The sequence below is a fragment of the Lichenostomus cassidix genome, chromosome 3 (assembly GCF_008360975.1).
Source record: "Lichenostomus cassidix isolate B80296 chromosome 3, HeHo_3.0, whole genome shotgun sequence".
Classification (NCBI taxonomy): domain Eukaryota; kingdom Metazoa; phylum Chordata; class Aves; order Passeriformes; family Meliphagidae; genus Lichenostomus; species Lichenostomus cassidix.
This window is the reverse complement of record NC_139483.1, coordinates 110,598,924-110,619,625: the sequence shown is the minus strand read 5'-3', so window position 1 is coordinate 110,619,625 and position 20,702 is coordinate 110,598,924. Positions and strand designations below refer to the sequence as shown.

Here is a 20,702-nt window from a genome sequence, read left to right as displayed (position 1 = left end):
AGGAGGAGATCCTTCAGTTGATCTAACATTTGGAAAATAAGCTTCAATTTAAGTTTTCACTTTTCAAAGAGATGCTTTGGGTCTACATTTGTGTTTTTAAGGAGTGGGATGGGCTGAATTGTCACCCAGCACAAGTTTAGGTCCACTGGAAGGTCAGGGACTTTCTCCACCTCTATTCTGTCCTAGAGGTGGAATTGAACTGACACAAGGACCCAAACTTCTTCCTTTCTCCCAGATTTTTCCATCCACTCAGGTGAAAACTTTGGAAAAGCTCTGAAGCTCAATGTGTATCCCACAGGGGTTCGGACAGGGAAGAGCTGAGAATTTCCCCAGAGAGGTCCAGAGCAGCACAACTTTTGTCCCAGGAGCAGTCCCGAGGGTAAAGGAGATTTTTAAACAGAAATTTCCATTTTTTCCAGAAATTTCCCATTTATGCTCCTGTCAGTGGTAGAGAAGAGTCACTTCCTTTTTTTCCTGCTCAGGTTTTCCCAGGAAATCTGCAGATACTCACCCTGTTACTGCTCAGGTTATAAGGGGGAGCTAAATCCTGGCGGCTTGCAGAAAGCTGGAAGAGTTAAAAGAAGCAGAATTATTTCTTAACAAGAACTCAAAGAATTCATAACTATCCCTCTGGACTAATAAGGCTGGAAAGAAACAGTTTTGTGGTTAAAGCAGAACCAAAATGCAAGAAATAAAAGGTGAAATTTTCATTCTTGACCTGGGAGGAGCCAGAATTTTACTCTAGTTTGAATACCAGTCCTATAAAATGAAAGTTCCAAATGTCCAAATTTTGAGCAGCAGAAGTTTCATTTTTCTTATGCACAACACTGGTACAAAGTTTAAGTTCATCAGATACTGGTAACTTGCTTTCAAATCTTCTAAAGAAAAAGCGACCAAAAAAAAAATCTTCAACTTGGAAAGTAAATGAAATACGTCCACTGTCCAGAAAAAAAAAAAAAAAAAAAGAAAAAAAAAGAAAAAAAAAGGGAAATTCATTGCTATATTCCATGACTCCAGGACCTGTGAATAAAGTGGAGCTGCTGGAGATGCCAGCAGGGAAAACTCACCCGATTCACATTGGGGGAACTCAGACTCCTGCGGTAGAGTTTTCCTTTCCCCATCAGCTGCTCCTTGACAGCAACTTCCTGCCAGGCAGAGAGAAGCAAAACAAAGAAAATAAGAATTTTTGGCAAGAATTAAAGCCCTGATTGTCCCAGGATAGTTTTGTCTGTACAAGTAAAATGTTTCTAAGCTGCCTTGTGGCACAGGCTGCTGTCTGTAAAGTTTACATGGCTAAAATTATGAGTGGATAAATTTTAACATCTGGTATTTTGCTGATTGGCACATATAGGATTTTAGAGCTAGTCCTGATTCTAGGAGATGACAGAGATGCAAAGACTAAGACTCTCTTTCCTAGCTGAGCTCTTATTTTAATCCTTTAAACTAATTATAAATGACAGGGAACTTGCTTTCAATATTTAAAGTACATCACACTTCCCTGTGAATTTATAGTGGGCAGGCACAAGCTCCAGCTTGTTTTGCATAACTTTTCTTTTTGTGCTTGCATAATTTATATCCAGCAGAACAATTTTCAATAAATGTTTTTCTCTCCTATCTTTTTCCTGGTAAACAGATCAAGTTATAGTACTTAAAATTAACCAAATCAATGTTCTTTTTTTTTATTGGCAGGATGGCTTTGGTTAATTCAAGACAAAACGTGGGCAAAATGACAACAATTTTACTGGCAATTGCAGAAACTATCGCTGAGGCTTCAGAAAGCTAAAGATAACACCACACAACTCCTTTTTCTGAGCCAGAATTAGCAATGCACAGCCTTAAAACCAAACCAAGCATCCCGAGATGAGATCTCGGAGAGATCTCCCAGCCTCATCCATGCTGGGAGCTGAGCAAGGACATCTCTGCTTCCTCAGATCTTTGCCTCAGGCCCACTTGGGGAGGCTGGAGGGGTGTTTTGGGGCAGTTTGTGTGCCCTCAGGGGGATGTTTGGATTGGCACACACACAGCCCTGGGGGCAGACCTGGCGCAGGCGGTCCAGGGTGAGGATGTTCTCCACGGCCAGGACGCTCCGCAGGTACTTCTCAATGTAGGCTTCAGAGTCAGCTGAGGCTGCATCCTCCACGTTTGCTGCCATCCTGGCCAGAGCCTCGCGCTCCTCAGCACCCTGAGCATCCTGGGGGGATGGAAAGAGGTGGCAGTTTTTTAAAATAAACCCAAAATCTCCCACATCGCTCCGGGAGAAAATGTGTTTTTAAACCACGCGGCACCAATTCAGTGCTGTTTGTCCTTAAGCTCAGGGGGTGATTAGGATCATGGAATGGTTTGGGTTGGAAGGGGACCTTAAAAGTCATCCCATTCCATGTCCTGCCATGGGCAGGGACACCTTCCACTATCCCAGATTGTTCCAAGCCCTGTCCAACCTGGCCTTGAAAACCTCCAGGGATGGAGAGTCCACAACCTATTTGCCTCACCACCCTGAGAGCAAAGGATATTTTCCTAATACTTTAAATTTCTTCCTAATACCTAATCCAAGATTTTGATCCAAATGAACACATTGTGCCACACAACCTGCATGGTTGCTCCTACCACTGCCACAGACATCTCAAGCTGTACATGGTTATTGTTTTTATTGTTTTGAGGCTTTTTGGGTTCTTTCTGAGAGTCTCACAGCGAGACATTGCCATTAATTAGCAAAAGGGCTGCATTCAGATGTTTCATAATTAAAAAGTGCTCAAGCACATTTGGGGCGTTATCTAACCTGAGAGGAAAACAAAATTTCGAGTGAGCTGCAAGAAAAGAAAAAAAAAATAGAACATTGCTCGAGAAGCATTTTCAACGCAGAGTGAGAAATGCAGCAGAACATAAAAGAGCCAGGCAGCAATCAGAGTTTTGGCTCTTCATGTGTTAATGTTTTCACAAGTGCTCTGATAGAGCAGCTCTTTGGAAGGAAAGGATTAGCATCTAACTGGGAATATGCTCAGGAATCAAGAGTTGCATAAAGACATTATGGAAAAAAAGCCACTTGGTTATTTTTTCACAGATTCTCATGCTCCCCACAGCAGGCACTTCACCTGCCCATTTTTCCTCCCTCTTTTTCCCCTCTCTCTCTCTTTAAGCTGCCTCCTCAAGGACCTGAGGAAATAGATGCTCACTCAACAAAATGCTCAGTGACACTGATAAGACAGAGGTTGCTGCTAAGTCACTGTGTGTAAAGGAATCTTCTCCATCTTTTACAAGCCACACTTCATCCTGGCAGCAGCAAGAGCCAAAATGAGGGGGGAAAGCACAAAATTGGGAGGCTCTTGACCAATTTGAGATGCTCTGGTTTTATTATTCACCTCTGGAATGTTGGAGACTATCTCAAAAGTGACACCACAGCCAGGGATGGAACTTCGGGGGGACATCCTTCGGAGGAAACTCTGAGCAAAACCCTGCAGGGAGAAACACAAGGAAAATGTGGATTAAGAGATTCCAACTGAAATAAACACGAGGAAAATGTGGATTAACAGATTCCAACTGAAATAAATGCAAGGAAAACGTGGATGAACAGATTCTGACTGAAATAAATGCGAGGAAAACGTGGATGAACAGATTCCAGCTGAAATAAATGCAAGGAAAATGTGGATGAACAGATTCTGACTGAAATAAACACAAGCAAAATGTGGATTGAGAGATTCCAGCCGAAACAAATACAGTTCGCAACGAAAGAAGCCCAAATGCAAAAGTCTAACCAATAAATATGTAAGAGCCAAAGATTTTAGCTTGGAGAAACTCATTTGCTTGCTCGTGTTGTAGATACAGAGAAAGATTCACTTCCTTCCTTGCAAGGTGACTGTTTCACCAAGCATCAGCTGCTTTTAGAGGTGGGTTTTTTTTTCCCTGACAGAGCCCTAGGTGACTTGTCTTGAATATTGACAAGCACAGACATTAAATTCTTGACCAAAGAGATCGTTATGAAGAATGATTTAAGGGGCATGGTCATTGTTTATGCTGACTTGGCGCCTTGCAGGGTTAAGGACTGGCCTGTTGAATTAATGCAGAGATGAGTCATTCAAAGATGCTGCTGAGACAAACTCCCAGGAAAGGTTATTGACGGGGGGGGGTGGTAGAAAAACAGCAAGAAAGCCAAAGATTCTGTGTCAAATGGAAGTAAAAACCAGCATTGACTAAATCTGTAGAAACCAGAATTGATGAAGGCTTCACACGATTGTGATTATTGGCACGTTCAATTTATCTGTTCAATACACTCTCCCATTCCATGTGACAAAAAATTCACCATTCTTCCCCTGCTGAGAAAAAGCTCCTGCCTGATGGAGGCACCAAGAACTGGGGTTTTATTCCCAGCACTGGGAGTTGCCTCCAGGGTTGCTGGCTGTGACCACACCTCTTCTCTTTGCTCTTGCTTCAGATTTTAACTACAGATGTGCAACCAGAATAACAATCCAGGCTTTCTGCTTTGTCATTATCACTGCCAGGGGAGGCTGGGTTTGGAAACAATGCTGAACAAACTCCTTCCTCCCCCATCTTTCTCAGGATTTATATTATTTCCAGGGCATGATGTTGCAAAGGGAATGACAACCTCCCTGCTTTCCATTTATCAAACACCTTGCTCTCACCTACACCTTATTGTAAGAGCACCAAGTGGAAAACAAAAAGGACCAAGAATTATTAACTCTGATGAGTTAACACAAGGGATCTCTCCTCCAACTATTCCTATATACAATAACTATAGTTATTACTGTAATAACCATATAGTTTATTTCTAAATATCTGGAGGTATAAATAGAAATGGTTACAGCAATGTGTGAATTTAGTATAGGACTAGGGCAACACAGAAGTTCCTTTATGCAAAATACGAACTCTGAGCTGATGAGATTAACTCTTTCTACTTTTTCAGTGAGAAAACATCTAGGAGTTAGGAGAAAAATTGATTAATCATATTTAGATGCTACAGAGCCTTAAAAACCAAACTGTGCCACCATCCACAATACAAAGGAAACCAGCAAAACAATTTGGCAGCTCAAAGCCTCGATGGATGCAGCTGATCCAACACTTCCATCCGGGCTGGGATGGGAGGACAGACAAGGAAATCCAAGTCCTGGGAAGTGGGAAAAGCTGCCAGAGCTGTACCTGTCTGCCATAGACGTTGACACAAATGCGCTTGCGCAGCACCAGCTGCATCTCTGCAGGGTGGCTGAGCTGGACAGTGGCTCTGACAATCAGATAAACTCTCTCCTCCGCCGCCGTCCCCTTGCTGAGCTGGATGCAGTCGTGGACCGTGGAGTCCCACGAGGCTTCTGCTTTCACCTGCGAGAGGAGGAAAAAAAAATATAAATGTATCCTCTAATAAGCATAATTAGGTGTATAATTAACTGTAATTAATTAAGCATAATTAGCAAAAATACATAATACATAAATTTTGAGAGTCGGTTTCTCCGTTTCGCTCCCCGCGAGGGGAAAAAAAAATCTCCGCACTTTAGAAGAGGCCATTTAAAAATCAAGATTAGTTTGCCAAATGAAGACGTTGGGATTAAAAATGCCAACTTGCTCAAACTCTGGAACATTTCCTCTTGAAAAAGGAGCTTTGAATACCCAGGATCATTGCAAATAAATTGTAAAATATGCAGAAGTGCAGGACCGTTTGGCCTAATTTATTAAGATAAACCGGAGAGCAACAGAGATTGCAGTGGAAATCTTCCATCACACCACAAAAATTCTCATGTGTTTGAGAAATAACTTTGCTGAAGCATTTCTAGCAATACAGCAAAAGCTGGAATTTTTCTTCAGGCATGTTAAAATGTAAGTATTACTGGAGATTTAAATGGTTTATCTTCAAGCCATAAGAAAACTGGCCTGGTAGCCCAATTTCCAGGCTTTAAAAACAAATCAGGAAAAAAAAACCTAACAGAACTATCAGGAATAAAGCTCTTCTAAAAACAAAAGAAGAAATAAATTTCAGAGAAAGGAGCAAAATTTGAAGGAATAAAATAAGCCAGAGGTTCTAAACCTAATAGCAGAAATTATAAACCAAAAATTGTGTAATTGCAAAACGATGAGTTATGTGGCAAAAGAGAGGATAATGAGTGTAAAAATGCAGAGGTAAAATTTTTAACAATTAAAATAGTTTGGTTTATCAGCTGGGGCTCTTTTACTCTAATTTGCTCAGGGATTGGTCCTTTGTTAAACACAAACTGAATCTCAGGCTTTTGGAATGCTTGGATTTGGATGAAGGAAGATCCTGGAGTTTTACTGTTTCCCAAATTGTGGTTACACTCCTAGTGAATATTCCTTGCAAACACAGGAGAAACAAGTGCTGCATCATTTCTATTACATATTTGATGTATTATTTTCACATGTGGATACATAAAGAGAGCAATTAAAAGACTCAATTAAAAACTCCCTGGTCTGCAGCTTTTCCTACCTCACTGTCGTGATGCTTCACAATCTGCAGCTCAAAGAACTCTTCCTCCTCCTCTGCCACCAGAGTTGCATCCCAGCCTCCTGCCTCAGGGTCATCCAGGTTATCCTGGGAGCTGAAGTCATCAGCTACAAACAGCATGGGGATGAGGAAAGTGAGGAAACACAAAGCAATCACCCCTTTTAAAAAAGTCATGAATTCCCATTTTCACCCCCAACTCCCCAGCTTGGCTACTTAAGACTTCACCTACAAATTTAAAGTTCCTGCGTTGTTCCACTTAAAAAAAATTCCCATTTCTATACAGAAAGATATATCTATATATCTATATATCTCTATTTATAAAGATTTGGGTGCACAGACTCAGGGCAGGAATGTCCCCCAGAGGCAAACACCCCCTCCTTGGCACAGGTTTTCAGCACTGAGCTCTTCTGGATTTAAAAGTGTGTTGTTAAGATAAGCTGCTGGTGGAACAGGAGAAAACACAGCATTTTTAGGTCACAATTAAAAAAAAAAAGCTCTTCATCTGGGTTTTGAGAAGCTCAGCTTGTCCTGGCTGGAGTTCCTCCCCATGAATTATTAACCAGCTCCTCCCTGAAGCCATTGAACACATGGATGTGCTTTCCCAGGTGGACAAATCACCAGTGTCAGGAGATTGCAGCCCAGATCTCCTCACAACAGGCTGGATGTCACCTCCCTTCTCACCTGACAAATGTTAATAACCCTGTTTTAAACATCCTCACGAGGATTGGTTAGACTGATCAACTTTGGCTTCCTGGAGCACTTTGGGGCTGCAACTTTCCTGGTTCCAATTTCCCATCCTTGCTAGGAGAATGTGACAAACACATTGTTCAGACTGGATCTTGCACTGGGATGTACTGAAAAAGTGGGATTATTAAAACCTCTGGTTCCTTCCAAAATCCACACTGGATTTTGAAGCACGAAGCAATATGTTTCAGGCAAAATTAATTCTCCAATTAATCCACCTGCCATTCCAGCCATTTCTTAATTTCATGAGCTTGCTTCAATTCCATAACATCACTGGCTGGACAAAGTTTGTTTTCAAAGTCCTCTGTCATCTTGAGGATCACTTACCATTCAAATCCAGGAATATAACAGGAATGTGAGTTTCCATTCCAGGCACAGGAGTCCTGAAACACAAGACAGGGACAATGGTGGCATTTCAGAGATTTACCCTGATGATCCAACCCCCCAGGACATTGCATTCAGTCTGCAATTTTCAGCCAAACCACTGATAACTTTGGCAAACCTCATTATTTTAATTTGCTGTTGCAAATTCCGAGAGACTCAAATAAATTAATATTCCTTTTACACCAGCTCTCTTGAAATTATTATCCTCTTTGACCTCTGCTTTCTGAAATGTTTTCTCCCTCTTAAATGCTAATAGCAAAATTAGGTTTATTTACTCTGAAACACACATGTATAAAATGCAAACCCCTTTACTTTAGTGATGGCAGGGAAAATGGGGAAGAGAGAATCAGAAAAGCCAGTCTCAAAGTTTTTAAACTAACACTGATGCTGCCACCCCACACAGTTATTATTCCTTCTTACAAAATGCATTTTTAAGAGTCAAAACTGATGAATTTATAGTGAACAAGAGCAGGCTGGAGTCTTATGTAATATATGAAGTGCCTGAATCACACTGAACATTTCCTCTGGTGCAAATGTGCTTAAATTCCAAAATTTCCTGCAAATTTCTTCTAGCTCCACTGTTTTCTAACCTAGCCAAACACTTTGATGTGAAAACCAATGTGTTTCCAACAAACATTTGCTATTTTTTACCTTTTAGAAGCCCTGATTCTAACAAACTTCAGCTTAAAGCTCTACTACACTCAATTCCATCAATAAATACTCTTACAGATTTGCTCAGGGAAGATATTCAGGAAGTTGCAAGCAACTGCAGACGAGAAGTTTGAGGTGAAACAACCCTGACTCCTTATCTGCAGTTGTTGCTCACAGCTGATACAGCACAGCAGTCTCAGTCTAGTGCTCTCTACTATTTTTAATGCTCAGAAAATCACATGGAACACTTGCTGACTAAACAGAGTTTGTTCTCAAACCAGGAGCGCAACAAAATGCAGTTTTATGATGAGGGAGAAGCCTTTTAAGTGAATGAACTAGGTAGTTAACATATTAGCTAATTTTTTTAAATGGCGAGTGCAGTGGTAATAAATATTGATTCCTTTTTCCAGCAGGTTATAATTACACTCTGATCAATAACAGCATCGTTTACTAAACAGCATTTCTGGATTTCAGAGACACCAGCTAATGAAATAATTTAAGCAAGAGGACTAATTTTAACAACTTTGCTCATGCAGGGGTAAAGAGGGCAGATTGAAGAAAGCACCAAAATGGCCTCAATCCAAGGCAGGAATGGGCTGTGCATCATTTTTACATTTTCCCTGTGGGAAATGATGTTCCTACCACTCTGCTGGGGCTCCAGGGATCCCACTGCCAGCAGAAGGAACCATCACAGCATTCCTTTCTTCCGTCAGGGTCAACCTCATCTCCAGAAGTTGAGCCTCCCGATCCGCGTCGTCCTCTGTTTTATCTGGAAAGCAGGAGGTCAGTCAGGACAGCAGAGCAGCTCTGGGTGTCTCTGTCCTGATTTTATACACCCAGGACAGAATAAATCCTGCTCTGCTCACAATTCAGCACACAAAGAAGCACCCCAAACCAAGAAATGAGTTCATAAAGGTTTCTCTAGATTTAATTTCACCCCGAAAAAAGCAAATTGCTGCTGAGTTCAAAGACTCGAACCTCCACGAACTTCTTCTCTAAATTTGACAACATATTAAGTAAAAAGTGCATGAAATCTCTCCTATTTTTTCTTACTATTATTACCTTGAACAGCATTTTCCTTACCAGGCTTCCCAACGAGTTTCTGGAGCTGCTGATCGAGGTACTCCTGGCGCTTGGTTAAGGCACAGAGCCACTTCCTACGGAGCCTCTCCAAGTCCCTGTCCTGCAAAGGGGAAAAAAATCACTTTAAATACTGCCCCAGGAAAGCCAAGGTTTCCTAATTGCATATTTCCTCAACCTTTCTGCTCATCCTAAACCCAAAAAGCAGATAAGGAAGACACAGCAGACACATTCAAACCCTTTAAATTTCCAGATCTTATTTGAAGTATTTTTGCTCATCACCTCTTGAAGCTGTTTTCTGTATTATCAATATGAAAAAAGTGTCACTTTATACAATTCTTTGCCCCCAAACTACTCCAAAACTCACTAATCACTGGAGCTGGAACTCCCAGTCCTCACCACTCCCCTCAGTGTTTAGCAGCCTCATATCAGAGATCCATCCCTACCTCATATCATCCCACTGACCCCAGTAATGGAATTTGAAAATAAACCTTTGAAAATAATTTTTCTCAAATGCTCATGTCCTTAAAAAAAACAGAACAAAAAAAACCAAAACAACAACAACAACAAAAAAAACCAAACCCAAAACACAAAAAAAACCCCTCAAACACCTCAGTATCCTTAAGTACATTCAGCTCCTCCTCTAACATGCTTTAACCTGAAATTTTCTGCATTTGTAAAAGGGAATGTGAAATTTTTACCTGGTAACTGTCCATTTCATCCTCTTCTTCCTAGGCCAAAATATACAAAACCATGCCATTATTTTTCTTTTTAATAGCAGGAAACACACTGAATGCAAAAGATGTAACTATCTTAAGCAATATTAGGCAAATTATTTTAAGCAAAATTATTTTACTGCACAAAAGTCTGATTGTAGCAATGGCATGGTCACAAAATTAAAACAAACACCCCAAAGATTTGCTGCTATCTCCTCACCTAAAGAGCAACCAGAATAATCCAACAGGAGGAGAATAGTAAAAATCTGCTGTAATTATTAAGGAATTTGAATGGCAGCCACACCAGGAGTGACAATGTCAACCTCCAACCTTTATTCCTATTATTTTCTCATGGCAGACACCACTTTTTAGATTTTTGACCTTCATCCCAAGCCACTTGCAATGAGCACAACTGCCCCTCCTCTGAGGCAATGGAAAAGGAATGAGGGCTCCAGTCCTCCTGGAGTTATTACTTACTTAGTTAAGTAATAATGAGCCACCAGAGCCTACTTTTCTACGTTAATCATGAAAGCAAAAACTTAGCTAAGCTAAAATTATAAAGCCATAGCGAAGAGGCATTTCCTCAGTTCAAGGTCTTTCTTTCACATTCCACAGACACCTGATTTACCTGAGATAAATGATAATAAAAATCAAAAGATATCATAAAATAACTAAAAATCCAGGTGCTGATGTCCAAATCCTATTGTGAGCAAGATTTCTAATAAAATCTGGTTTTCAATGACTCTTTCCCATGGGGGTTATCAGTATCAGGCACAACTCACTGCTCTCTCGAGTGGAATTTGAGTCTTTCTTCTTGACAAAATGTACTATTTTGGGGACTGCCAGCTCTGAGGGATAGGGCTGGAAGTGGAGGAATTCACTGGGGAAGAAACAGGGTGAGGCAGACAGGATGTTCCCCCAGGATTTGTCCCTACATAGAGGCTAAAAGGGGCACTTGGAGGTTGTGGGTCAAGGAAACACTGCAAGAATCAATCATTCTGTCTTAGGAGAGAAAATTGCTCCATTCAGGAGTTCTTTTGCTTTACAGGAAGGAAATGTGGGTATGAGGGAAAAAAAGCTGTGATGGAAAAGCTGCAGGCAGAGTCAGCAGGAGCATAGTGGGGAATAACAGGAATAATCTGCCAGGATGCTGCTGGAAAGGTGGAAAAAATTCCCCTTTTTGTGATGGGAAGGGACTGCTCAGGTTAGGAGACAACAAAAACCCCAAGTGCTTCAGAGCTCAAAGGAAAAACCATCCTGATTAAGCAAAAAAAAAAAAAAAAAGGGGAGCAGACATGGATTGAATAATATTCTGTCAATAAGGACATTTTGGGACATCTCCTACTTTCCCATTTAGCTGGCCTTGTCTCAAGCAGGGCAACAAATCAAACAAGTTCAAAGCCTTGTTCTGTTGCACCAGATTTTGGATTTGCCAACTCCAGGGAGTGACTGGATTTTAATAGATCTGTTGGGGAAAAAGTCAAACTGCACCAGAAATTCACTGCAGGAGCACTGCAAGAAGAAAATCCCTGAAAAGAGATGGCAGTTTAATGTGAGGTTTGCAAACAAGTGGCTCAGGTAATTCTAATATTTGTAACTGGACACTGTTTGAATGCATGTTCCACTGGTTTATTTTAATTTGAATCCTTACTTAAAACTCCTGCCAAGTAAAATCTCTTAATGGATTTTAGAAATTTTGGCATCTTTTTTTTTGCTTCTTTGAGTGGTGTGTTAAGGCTGTGCTGCTTTCAAAGTCAGGAGAAAAAAATACAACCAAAATCAGAAGAGACACAGAATATCTTAAAATTGTTACTTTTGCCATGGAAAATGATTTTTGATTAAGAGGAAGATCTTCCACAACACTTTCTGAATGACAGAGGTTTAGATTTGAACTACCCTAAACAATCCTTGAACCCACCATCAAAGCAATTCTGACAATTCTATTGCTTTATAGACTTAAGTTTAAAAAATATCCCCAAAACCACACTAAGACTTGAAATGCACAGAGTTGGCTCCAACTGCAACATCCTTTACGCTTTCCAGCTTTTGGAATCTCCTGACAGTAAATATTCAGAGTTTTACCTGATAATTTGGTGACTTGACATGTTTGATTTGAACACAGCCAATGCCAACAGATAATATGGATTCCTCCATCAGGGGCAAAGTCCCAGATTCCTGCACAGATCTCACTTCAACCTGGATCCGTCGAGATTGCCCCTGTCCAAAAGAACAATTTGAAATGCTTGTTTAAAAAAAAAAAAAAAAAAGAATATAAAGTGCTGAAAGTTTAATTCCAGAGAGACCTCTACTGGCAGCTGTTGGAAAGGAATATTATATTTTTGGGAAGAACAAAGTAGTGCAATTCCAATGACCCAGTGTTCAAGAAATCCCCTTCCCATTCCTGCAAATCATGTTTACAGGATTTATCTATTTACAGAGAAAAATAAAAGTTCAGCATCCAGCAATTCCCAAGTTTACTCCTCTGGAGGGTTTTCAAACACACACTTAAAGGATTTTCATTTTAATACTTCTGAAGGTGGAAAACAGGATCTTCTCCCCACCTACAAAAGAGGAGAGCCAACAATCTAATTTGGTGAGCAACTGGAATTTCAGTGAACTTTTCCTGACTCTGCTCTCCTTGGCTGAAAATTCTGACCCTTTGATGGCACCAGTGCAGCAGAGTTTAGTAAAACCATAAGGAAAAAAAAATAAAAATGAAGTTAGTAAGATCAGAGGAGCAGCCTGTATCCAACTTTTACTGTATCTAACTTTAACTTTTTTCATGTTCTTTGGGCAGAAGCTTATCAACAGCTTACCATTTAAAAAGTGAGTATTCAGTTAAGCATTAACAATTTAATGCAGGTAGAATTCACACAACAAAGGAGTGCTTGGCTGCAAGGATCAAATAAAGGGAAATTCTGGACCTCTTTAAAAAAATCATGAAGTTCAGTGGAGATTGATGTCCCTTCTGCCAGCTGCTGGCACAGGACAGAGCAAAAAGGGCACAGGGAAGTCTTGGATCACCTTTAAGCTGAGTTTTGCTCTGTCTCCCTGGGAGGGACAAAACATCACATTTTGTACCTAAATTCGACACTTCCTTGGACACCTTGGCCATCCAGAGAAAAGCTTCTCAGCTTCCCACCTGCTGAGAATGCTGCAGGATTCCTCCAGCTCCTCACCTGCCTGAGTTGGAAGATCCCTCCTGTGCTGACGTCCTTGGCTGGGGTGACCTCGACTGGGCAATATTCTCCATTCTCATTCAGCTCCAGGATCTGAACCCAGAGCTCCACTTTGCGAGTCACCTCACTCCACCTGCAAAACAGATCAAATATTGGGCTGTTTATTTTGTTTGGTTGGGGTTTTTTCCCCCAAAGGAAAAGGAATTAAAACATCAAAACACTGAGCTCAGATTGTGGATTGAAGCAGCAACAACCACTGCAATAAATGCATCATTTGTGAGCACATGGGGTTATCATTTGTGCAGTGCTTCTACATTTTCCTGACTAAATTTAACTAAAATTTTAGTCAAACATCAGAAATAAGCCATTTCCTGACTCCAGTACAAGCCCCAATTCCACATTTAAGCTCTGGTCTGAACTCCTGCCACAGCAGCCCAGCGTTGTCAGGGCAATCAGATTGAGATGGAAGACAGAAGAATGAAGTATGACATTGTCTCACAAGCTCTCCAGATTCAGAGCACTTTCGTGACCTTCATCATATCACTGCCTTCTTTTCAATTCTTCCTAGAGCTTAATAAGAAATAGTCACTTCTGTGGAACTTCAAAATTAAAATGGACAGAGGTGCTCACTACTCAGCTATCAAACATAATTCACTATTTTAGAGCATCCTTTTCCTCTTTGCCACATTTCCCTGACTTTTGTTTTAAATTTCCCTATATGCAGCTTAATACTCATCATGAGCTGGAAGTAAAAAGAGAAATAACTGCCAATAAATTAAGATGCAGAGCTGCCTTCTAATTGAAGAGGCAAAACAACTCACATTTAAGAAAACGCTGCTATAAGATTACTTTGGGGACAACAAATGCTGCCAGCAAACAAACAACACCCCCCTTCAGTCTGAATTACCATATTGCTGCATATTTATTCCAAATTGAGGTAACAAGCAACATAGTGGAAGAATTCTCCCAGTGGAAGAATTACAGGGATGGCATTTCATGGCTAGGAATGAATTGGTGTCATCTGGTGGGCTTCAGTCCAAAATTTGACTCCTTACTCCAAACCTGCTTCAAAACTGGGCATCCCAGACAGTCATTTTCCCACAACTCCTACATAAGGATGTATTTTCCATACTCACCTGTCACGAAGGCTTCGTGTTTTGGCTTGAATTATTCCCAAATCCCACAGGGCTGGGTTTTTGCGGTCACCACTCTGCTTGTGCCCATAAACTTCAATGGCCAAAGCACCATCGTAAAGATGTTCCATGAAGTCCTCAGAAATATTGACAGAAACCTCCTGGAAGGGACAAATCACTTGGTAATTGTGACTCAATATTTATATATTGAGATAATACACGACTCAGGCTGGGAGATTTTGCTGTTTTGACTTTAATCAAAGCATTTAGTAAATTCCCCTGGTGCCCAAGACACAATCCAGGGGGAAGGAAGTGTTGCCTCAGTTTGTAAAATCAGGAGGCAAGTCAAAGGAGTGTGATTTTCTAAAGATTAAAGTCTGTAAGGAGCTGAAAAATGACCACAGGCTGTTGCAAGCCCTGAGCCAACTGCTCAGGAAAAAAAATCAAAGCATACAGTGTTCAGAATCAGAATATCAAAACTCATCAGAAGGTGTTACATCTATTTCACAAATGGGAAGAGGAATAAATTGCTCAGGGTAATGAGAAATGATAGAACACGATGAGAACTGGGGTGATTTGGCTGGGATTTATCCAAGCTCACTTTAGATGTTCCTATTAGAGATGTCTCCACTCAGCTGCTCCAAAACCAGTGTGGGAAGAAATATTCTGTCCTAAATAGTCTCTTCTAACTTCTAACAACCCAACTTCAACATCTACAGCAGGATAAAACTGGGATATTTCTCTCCATTTCATCAGAGTGCAGAGTGAGCAGCTCAGTCACTGACATCAAATATCCTCAGATAAATATTCCTCATCCACAGTGAATTTTACTGTGGATAAACTCTAATATTAAAGTTTCTCTGATGAACTGATGTTTTCCTTTATTAACCCACTTCACTTCCAGTGATTTTCTACAGGTGAACAATGTAGAGGAATCAAACTTAAATGGACTCAGAAGATAATTCAAGCTCTTATTAAAAATGGTATTGGGGTATCAGCATCATGAAAATTAGAAATGGTTATTAGGGCATCAAGAAATGGTATTAGGGCATCGTTAGAAATTGTATTAGGGCATAATGAAATATTATAATATGAGCAAAAAGGCAATCAAAACTGCTAAACAAGCCTAAACCTGTTTGGTTTTTTTTTCTGTCTGCCTTACAGACAGTAATTAATTAATTAATACAATTAAGTTTAATTAATAAAAGAGAAAAATAGATTACATTGCAGTGGTCAAAGACAACCATGCAGCGTGGCTCCTTGCTGACAGAAGATTGGGAAGGATCCACCTCAGGTGCAACAATAACTGGCTCCACTTGATCCCAGAATGTGTATTTGCAGAACACGAAGTTGGACAGATGTTGGGGCAAACCTGTGGCTTGAAGGATTTTAATCTAGAAAGGAGGTGAGAAAGAAATGAAAAGCACTTATTCATCAGGCATGGAATTAAAAACATGTAGAAAAATGTTCCACTGCAAAGGATAACAAAAAAAAAAAAAAGAGGAGCAAACTAAAAACAATTTAGAAAATAAAATTTTTGCACTGATACTCATTGGAGACAATTTTTGGAGTGCAGCAGCTGAGCACAGTCACTAGATGTCACCAGGCTCATATTTCCTGGCAGTAACATTTTGCTCATTTTTAATGCTGAAATGCACCAAAACCATTGCAATTGAAGAGGAATACAACAAAAATCTCATGCTGGCTCCTTTATTCTCCAAAAATTATTGGTTTACTACTTGTCCTTCCTCTGTGCTGCTGGAAACAGCCCCAAATCAACCTCAAGAATGCAAAAAGAGCCTTTTTCAAAATCAGGGCCAAATAGGAAAAAATGTTGTGAATTGTCATTCTGATCTAAAGAAAGTCATCATATTTACCATATATTTAACAAACTTTTATTCTTCATCTGTCAAATTAAGACCAAGGATTTTACTACAGTAAGATCCTCAAGATGTGGCAGGAATGTTTTTTGCCAAAATGCCCCATCCTGCTAGTAAGCACATGGAGCTCTACAGGATAGGAGAAAAAGTGGGGAAAAAAAGCACAATTTCTCCCAAATTGTTCATATTGTCCAGAACTCAGCAAGGCTGGGGACCACGCCCTCTAATATTTTTTGCCTCTCCCTTTTCTTACCTGTAGCTTATAGTTTTATTACAACACAAAACTGCTAGTAAATACTTCCTACTGGTTTTCTTTTTATTGCTAAAAACAGTAACAAACACACTGCACATATTGTACAAAATACATAATATTTAGAGAAAGAAATACTGGGAGAAAAAGAAATATTGAGGGAGAGAAAGAAATATGGAGAGAAAGAAATATTGAGACAGAACGATAGATAGAACAACAGGAATTTATCAGATTCTGTGACTCGTTTTGAATAGATATTGAAGAGCCAATCCTAGCACACAGATTTTTGGCTTCCAAAACTCCAATAAACTTCCCGGGGTGTGCCTTTAGCATATAAATACAGTTAATGAAAGGAACAAATCCCTTCTAATTATCTTGCATTATTTCAGCCATTCCAGAAACAATATGAGGTTACAAAGAGACACCATCCAGAAGCCAAAGATTCCTCTATGAGTCAGGACTGGAAGAGGAAAGGTTGCTCCGAGGTTGGGACACATCTGGAACTCACCCTGCAGACGAGTTTTCTCTCCTGGATGTCATTTTCAGTTGAATAGTCAGGACTGTCCTCACCTCCCACCAGCCTCTCATCGATCTCCCCACTCACTCGAACAACTTCCACGTGGAGACGACCTGAAACCTGGCAGGACAGGAGCCAGAATTAGTTGTGTGCCAGCAAACAGTGCCAGGTTCATCCCCTCCCAGTCTGAAAGCAGCCAACATTTTATTCCTTTTTGCATTGCTCCTGCACTCTGTATTTGTTGCACCACATGAAGAATGCTTCGGAGCAAAAATCAAAGAGCCTTTATTGCAAAAACCATGAAGAAATCAACCACTGGGGTGGCTTTGGGAACAATCTCACCCTCAAAGCAGTCCCTAGAGAGTCTGCAAAGTGCACACTCGATGCAGAGCATGGAGAATGCTGCCTGGTGTGCTCTGCTGCCTTTGAAGTTGTTCTTACAGAATATATTTAAGAACTATTTTTCTTCATGGCAATCAGTGAAACTGTGGAGCTGTAGCTCATCTTAAGCACTTATTTTGGGCTATTTCCCTCAGAAAAGTGCTCAGGTTTGAGAAAGGTTTCTCCTTTCACAATCACCATGCTGGGATTCAGAGTTGCCTGAAAACTCCAGTAAAATATCCTGAGACTTGCACAATTCCACATTGTTAGCAAAGAACTTGTGCACACAAAACTGGAAATTAGCTACTCTGTCCTGGTAATTAGACCCACAGGCTGTAATTAAGCAGTTGAGTGAGGACAGATTCTTAAGAATGCCAAACCTCTCCCTTCTGATTGATGATTGGAACAGCATATTGAAGCTTCACATCATAGAACAGGCACTCAAGGAAAACATTGGCTACTCCAATAAGGCTGTGGTTTTCCTGCTCGTCGTAGAAGGGATCAGCTCTCCTGAAATAAGCTCTCATCACCTGCAAGAAAATTCAGAGTCAGGAAGCCAAACCTTCCAGGAAACACTTCTCAAGGTGCACAAAGTGAAAGAAAAAGGGACTCAAGCAAGAGGCCAGATTAGATCTCAAGAAGAATGGGAATGAATTTTACTTTGGATGAAGCCTGTCTCAGCAAGTTCTCCTTAAGTTTGTCAGATTCCTGAACATCAGCTGCTGTTTTGTTACCTATTCTGTGCTCCATTCCCTCAGCAAACTATGCATGCAAACAGGGATCAGAGTGTCAAGATAAGGGTTAATGAAATGCTGAGGATCAGTTCAGCACCAGGAAAAGCAAAACCTCAGGAAAACTCAGCTCTCTGCATATTCCCTCCCCACCTCCACCCAACAATCCTCCTGAAAACGTAACAGGAATGCAATCACTGGGGTACTTTTTACTTACTGGATTGTCTTCCTCACAGTCTTTCCACTCCTGGTAAAGATCCCTCATATCCACCAGTCGATTTTCCAGTTTTTCCAGTGACCAGATCTGTTTGCCTTTCCCTTTCCTCCTCACCTGGATAGCAGGCTCACTGAGAATTGCACCTCTCTGTGAAACAATGAATGGAATAGCAAGAAGGAATTCGTGTCACAACAGTGAAAAAAGAGTTTCAAACTAACACAAACTTGAGAATATCTTTGGAAAAAAGTCTCTTTTTTTTATTCCGGCTTGAGCAGCCAAATCCAGGCGTGACAGACTCTGAGTTCAGCTGTCACAGTGTGTTGGTGTTCAGTTTAACTGGGAAGTCAAAACACAGCCACAGGCACTGGTTTCCGTGGATTTTCACCTTGCATAAGTGTTAGAAATGGGAACATTTAAGCATTTCACAAATATCCTCATGTTACAGCAAGCCTGGAGTTCCAGCTAAAATTACTATTGCCTGCAACTTTCAACCAGTGCAGACACTTAACCCCCTTTATCTTCCTGTTTCTGGATGTGTCTTCCCCAGAAGACTGAGAAAAACTTCTGAAACAACTGATAAAAATTATAATTCTGGAATAAAATCCATCCTCTGTAAAAAGGACAGTGTGAGTGTCACCAAAATTCTGAGCTGGCTTCAAGGACAGAACTAACACCAGCTTAGGTAGCCAGCCTGAGACGTGGAAGTGTGAGTTCAGCTCCCTCCTTCCAAAATTTCTGAGATGCCTGGGAACAAATAATCCAAATCCTCTCTGTTCCAGCTCCTCCCTCCACAATGGGGATGGCAGAGTTTTCGCAGCTCACTGGGATGATGTAAAGTCAAATGTCCACAGAGGGGTGGTAAATACTTGAAATAGATGTTACCCAGCCTGCAGAGACTTTGTCACTCTGCAACAGCAGGAAGTGTGAATTTCAACACCAGGGGAAAGGTCTTGCACCAAAACATTGATTGTTTATGGGACATTATAGGATTTTCATGGTTTAAGGTAAGATTAGGATGGAGCAGAGACATATTTAATGCACATGAGTGGACTGGAAAACTACCCCAACCATTACAGTCAGAATCAAAGAAATCTGAACACTGAGGGACAATCTTACTGAAAAGCCATTTAATTCAGTCAGGGTGACTGTACCTTGCTGTTGGCATTAAGGCTTGAAGCTGGGATCTGCAGGGTCACTTTGTACTCTGTCCTCTTGTCCAGCTCCTCTCCGATGAAATTGGCTTCTCTCACGTACAGATTGGCTTTCACAATCTGCTCTCGCAGTTTCCTCAGGCTGTGGGTCAGCATTTCTTCTCTGAAGGAAGGGGATTGGGAAGGGAGGACAGGAAAAATCGTGAGGTTTATGTACTGAAATCGAAACAAAAGCTGGGATGGTGGAAGGTGTCCCTGCATATGGCAGGGGGTGGAACTGGAAGGGCTTTCAGACCCATTCCCACACAAATAATTTTATCATTTTTAACACAAAAATCAGGTGAATGAAATTACATTTTTCCAAGAAGAAAAAAAATTATCTGTAGGAATTTAGCAGTATGAAAATGAGGATGCTGCTGGCTTTGGAACTTTGGATTTCTCCACACATCTGCTGAACAGGCAGCTATTGTGTGGCTCATTCCAGAGTTCTCCCACCATAGATGTGGATGTTCCATGTTACAGAGAAAAGGTTTATTCAGACATGACCCACTTGCTTCCTGGCAAGTGTGAGAGAGAGTGTCAGTGGTGCAGCCCAGGAATCTGGTGCCACAAAATATCCCAGGGACACAGCTACCACCTTGTCAGGCTGTCTCAAGTATTTTTTACTTCCTAAGTTGCTTCTCCAGCCATCTATTCTATTCTATTCTATTCTATTCTATTCTATTCTATCCTATCCTATCCTATCCTATCCTATCCCCATTCCTATTCCCATTCCCATTTCTATTTTTCATGATAATGTCTTCACCACACTCATTTCTTAAGGATTTCACCTTCCTCCTGCAGCTGCTCTTTTTAACAGCAATTGAGGAAAATATCATTTAGGTGCTGAAGTAAATAACCTCAGTGCCATCACCCAGGAAGAGGCAGAGAGGACAGTGACCCTTCTGTGGTTATTAAATGGTTTTTGCAATGCTCTGGATTAAAATTCTTTGCATCATCGTCTTACTCCCTTTTTTATTTGCACTCTTCTGGTTGCCAGGACCTGCCCAGGTCAGACAGCTGGTTCTGAGTCAAGAGGAAACACAACCTCCCAGCAGCTGAGTCATGATCCACAGAACAACAAACTCATACAGGAGCCTCAGTATTTGATCCAATCACCTCATCTTTAGTTAAATTTGTTGCTGAGCAGGATAGAGCTTCTAAATAACAAAGCAGCAATTCATTATTTCTC

At 40.8% G+C, this 20,702-nt stretch overlaps 1 protein-coding gene across 6 annotated transcripts in view; it reads right to left on the bottom strand.

The window, feature by feature from the left end:
• KIF13B (kinesin family member 13B) overlaps nt 1–20,702 on the bottom strand; it is a 69,792-nt gene that overhangs the window by 25,228 nt on the left and 23,862 nt on the right. For all 6 annotated transcript variants that reach the window (XM_085057159.1, XM_085057160.1, XM_085057161.1 and 3 more), the window contains exons 15-32: nt 19,472–19,634; nt 18,321–18,467; nt 17,753–17,902; nt 16,983–17,111; nt 15,568–15,738; nt 14,348–14,505; nt 13,212–13,344; nt 12,115–12,249; nt 10,018–10,047; nt 9,320–9,419; nt 8,879–9,005; nt 7,529–7,584; nt 6,440–6,564; nt 5,149–5,325; nt 3,357–3,449; nt 2,039–2,191; nt 1,068–1,145; nt 512–565 (exon numbers count right to left, since the gene is read on the bottom strand). In XM_085057159.1, coding sequence (XP_084913285.1) covers nt 512–565; nt 1,068–1,145; nt 2,039–2,191; nt 3,357–3,449; nt 5,149–5,325; nt 6,440–6,564; nt 7,529–7,584; nt 8,879–9,005; nt 9,320–9,419; nt 10,018–10,047; nt 12,115–12,249; nt 13,212–13,344; nt 14,348–14,505; nt 15,568–15,738; nt 16,983–17,111; nt 17,753–17,902; nt 18,321–18,467; nt 19,472–19,634 — 2,179 coding nt within the window. The remainder of the gene's footprint in view (nt 1–511; nt 566–1,067; nt 1,146–2,038; nt 2,192–3,356; nt 3,450–5,148; nt 5,326–6,439; nt 6,565–7,528; nt 7,585–8,878; nt 9,006–9,319; nt 9,420–10,017; nt 10,048–12,114; nt 12,250–13,211; nt 13,345–14,347; nt 14,506–15,567; nt 15,739–16,982; nt 17,112–17,752; nt 17,903–18,320; nt 18,468–19,471; nt 19,635–20,702) is intronic.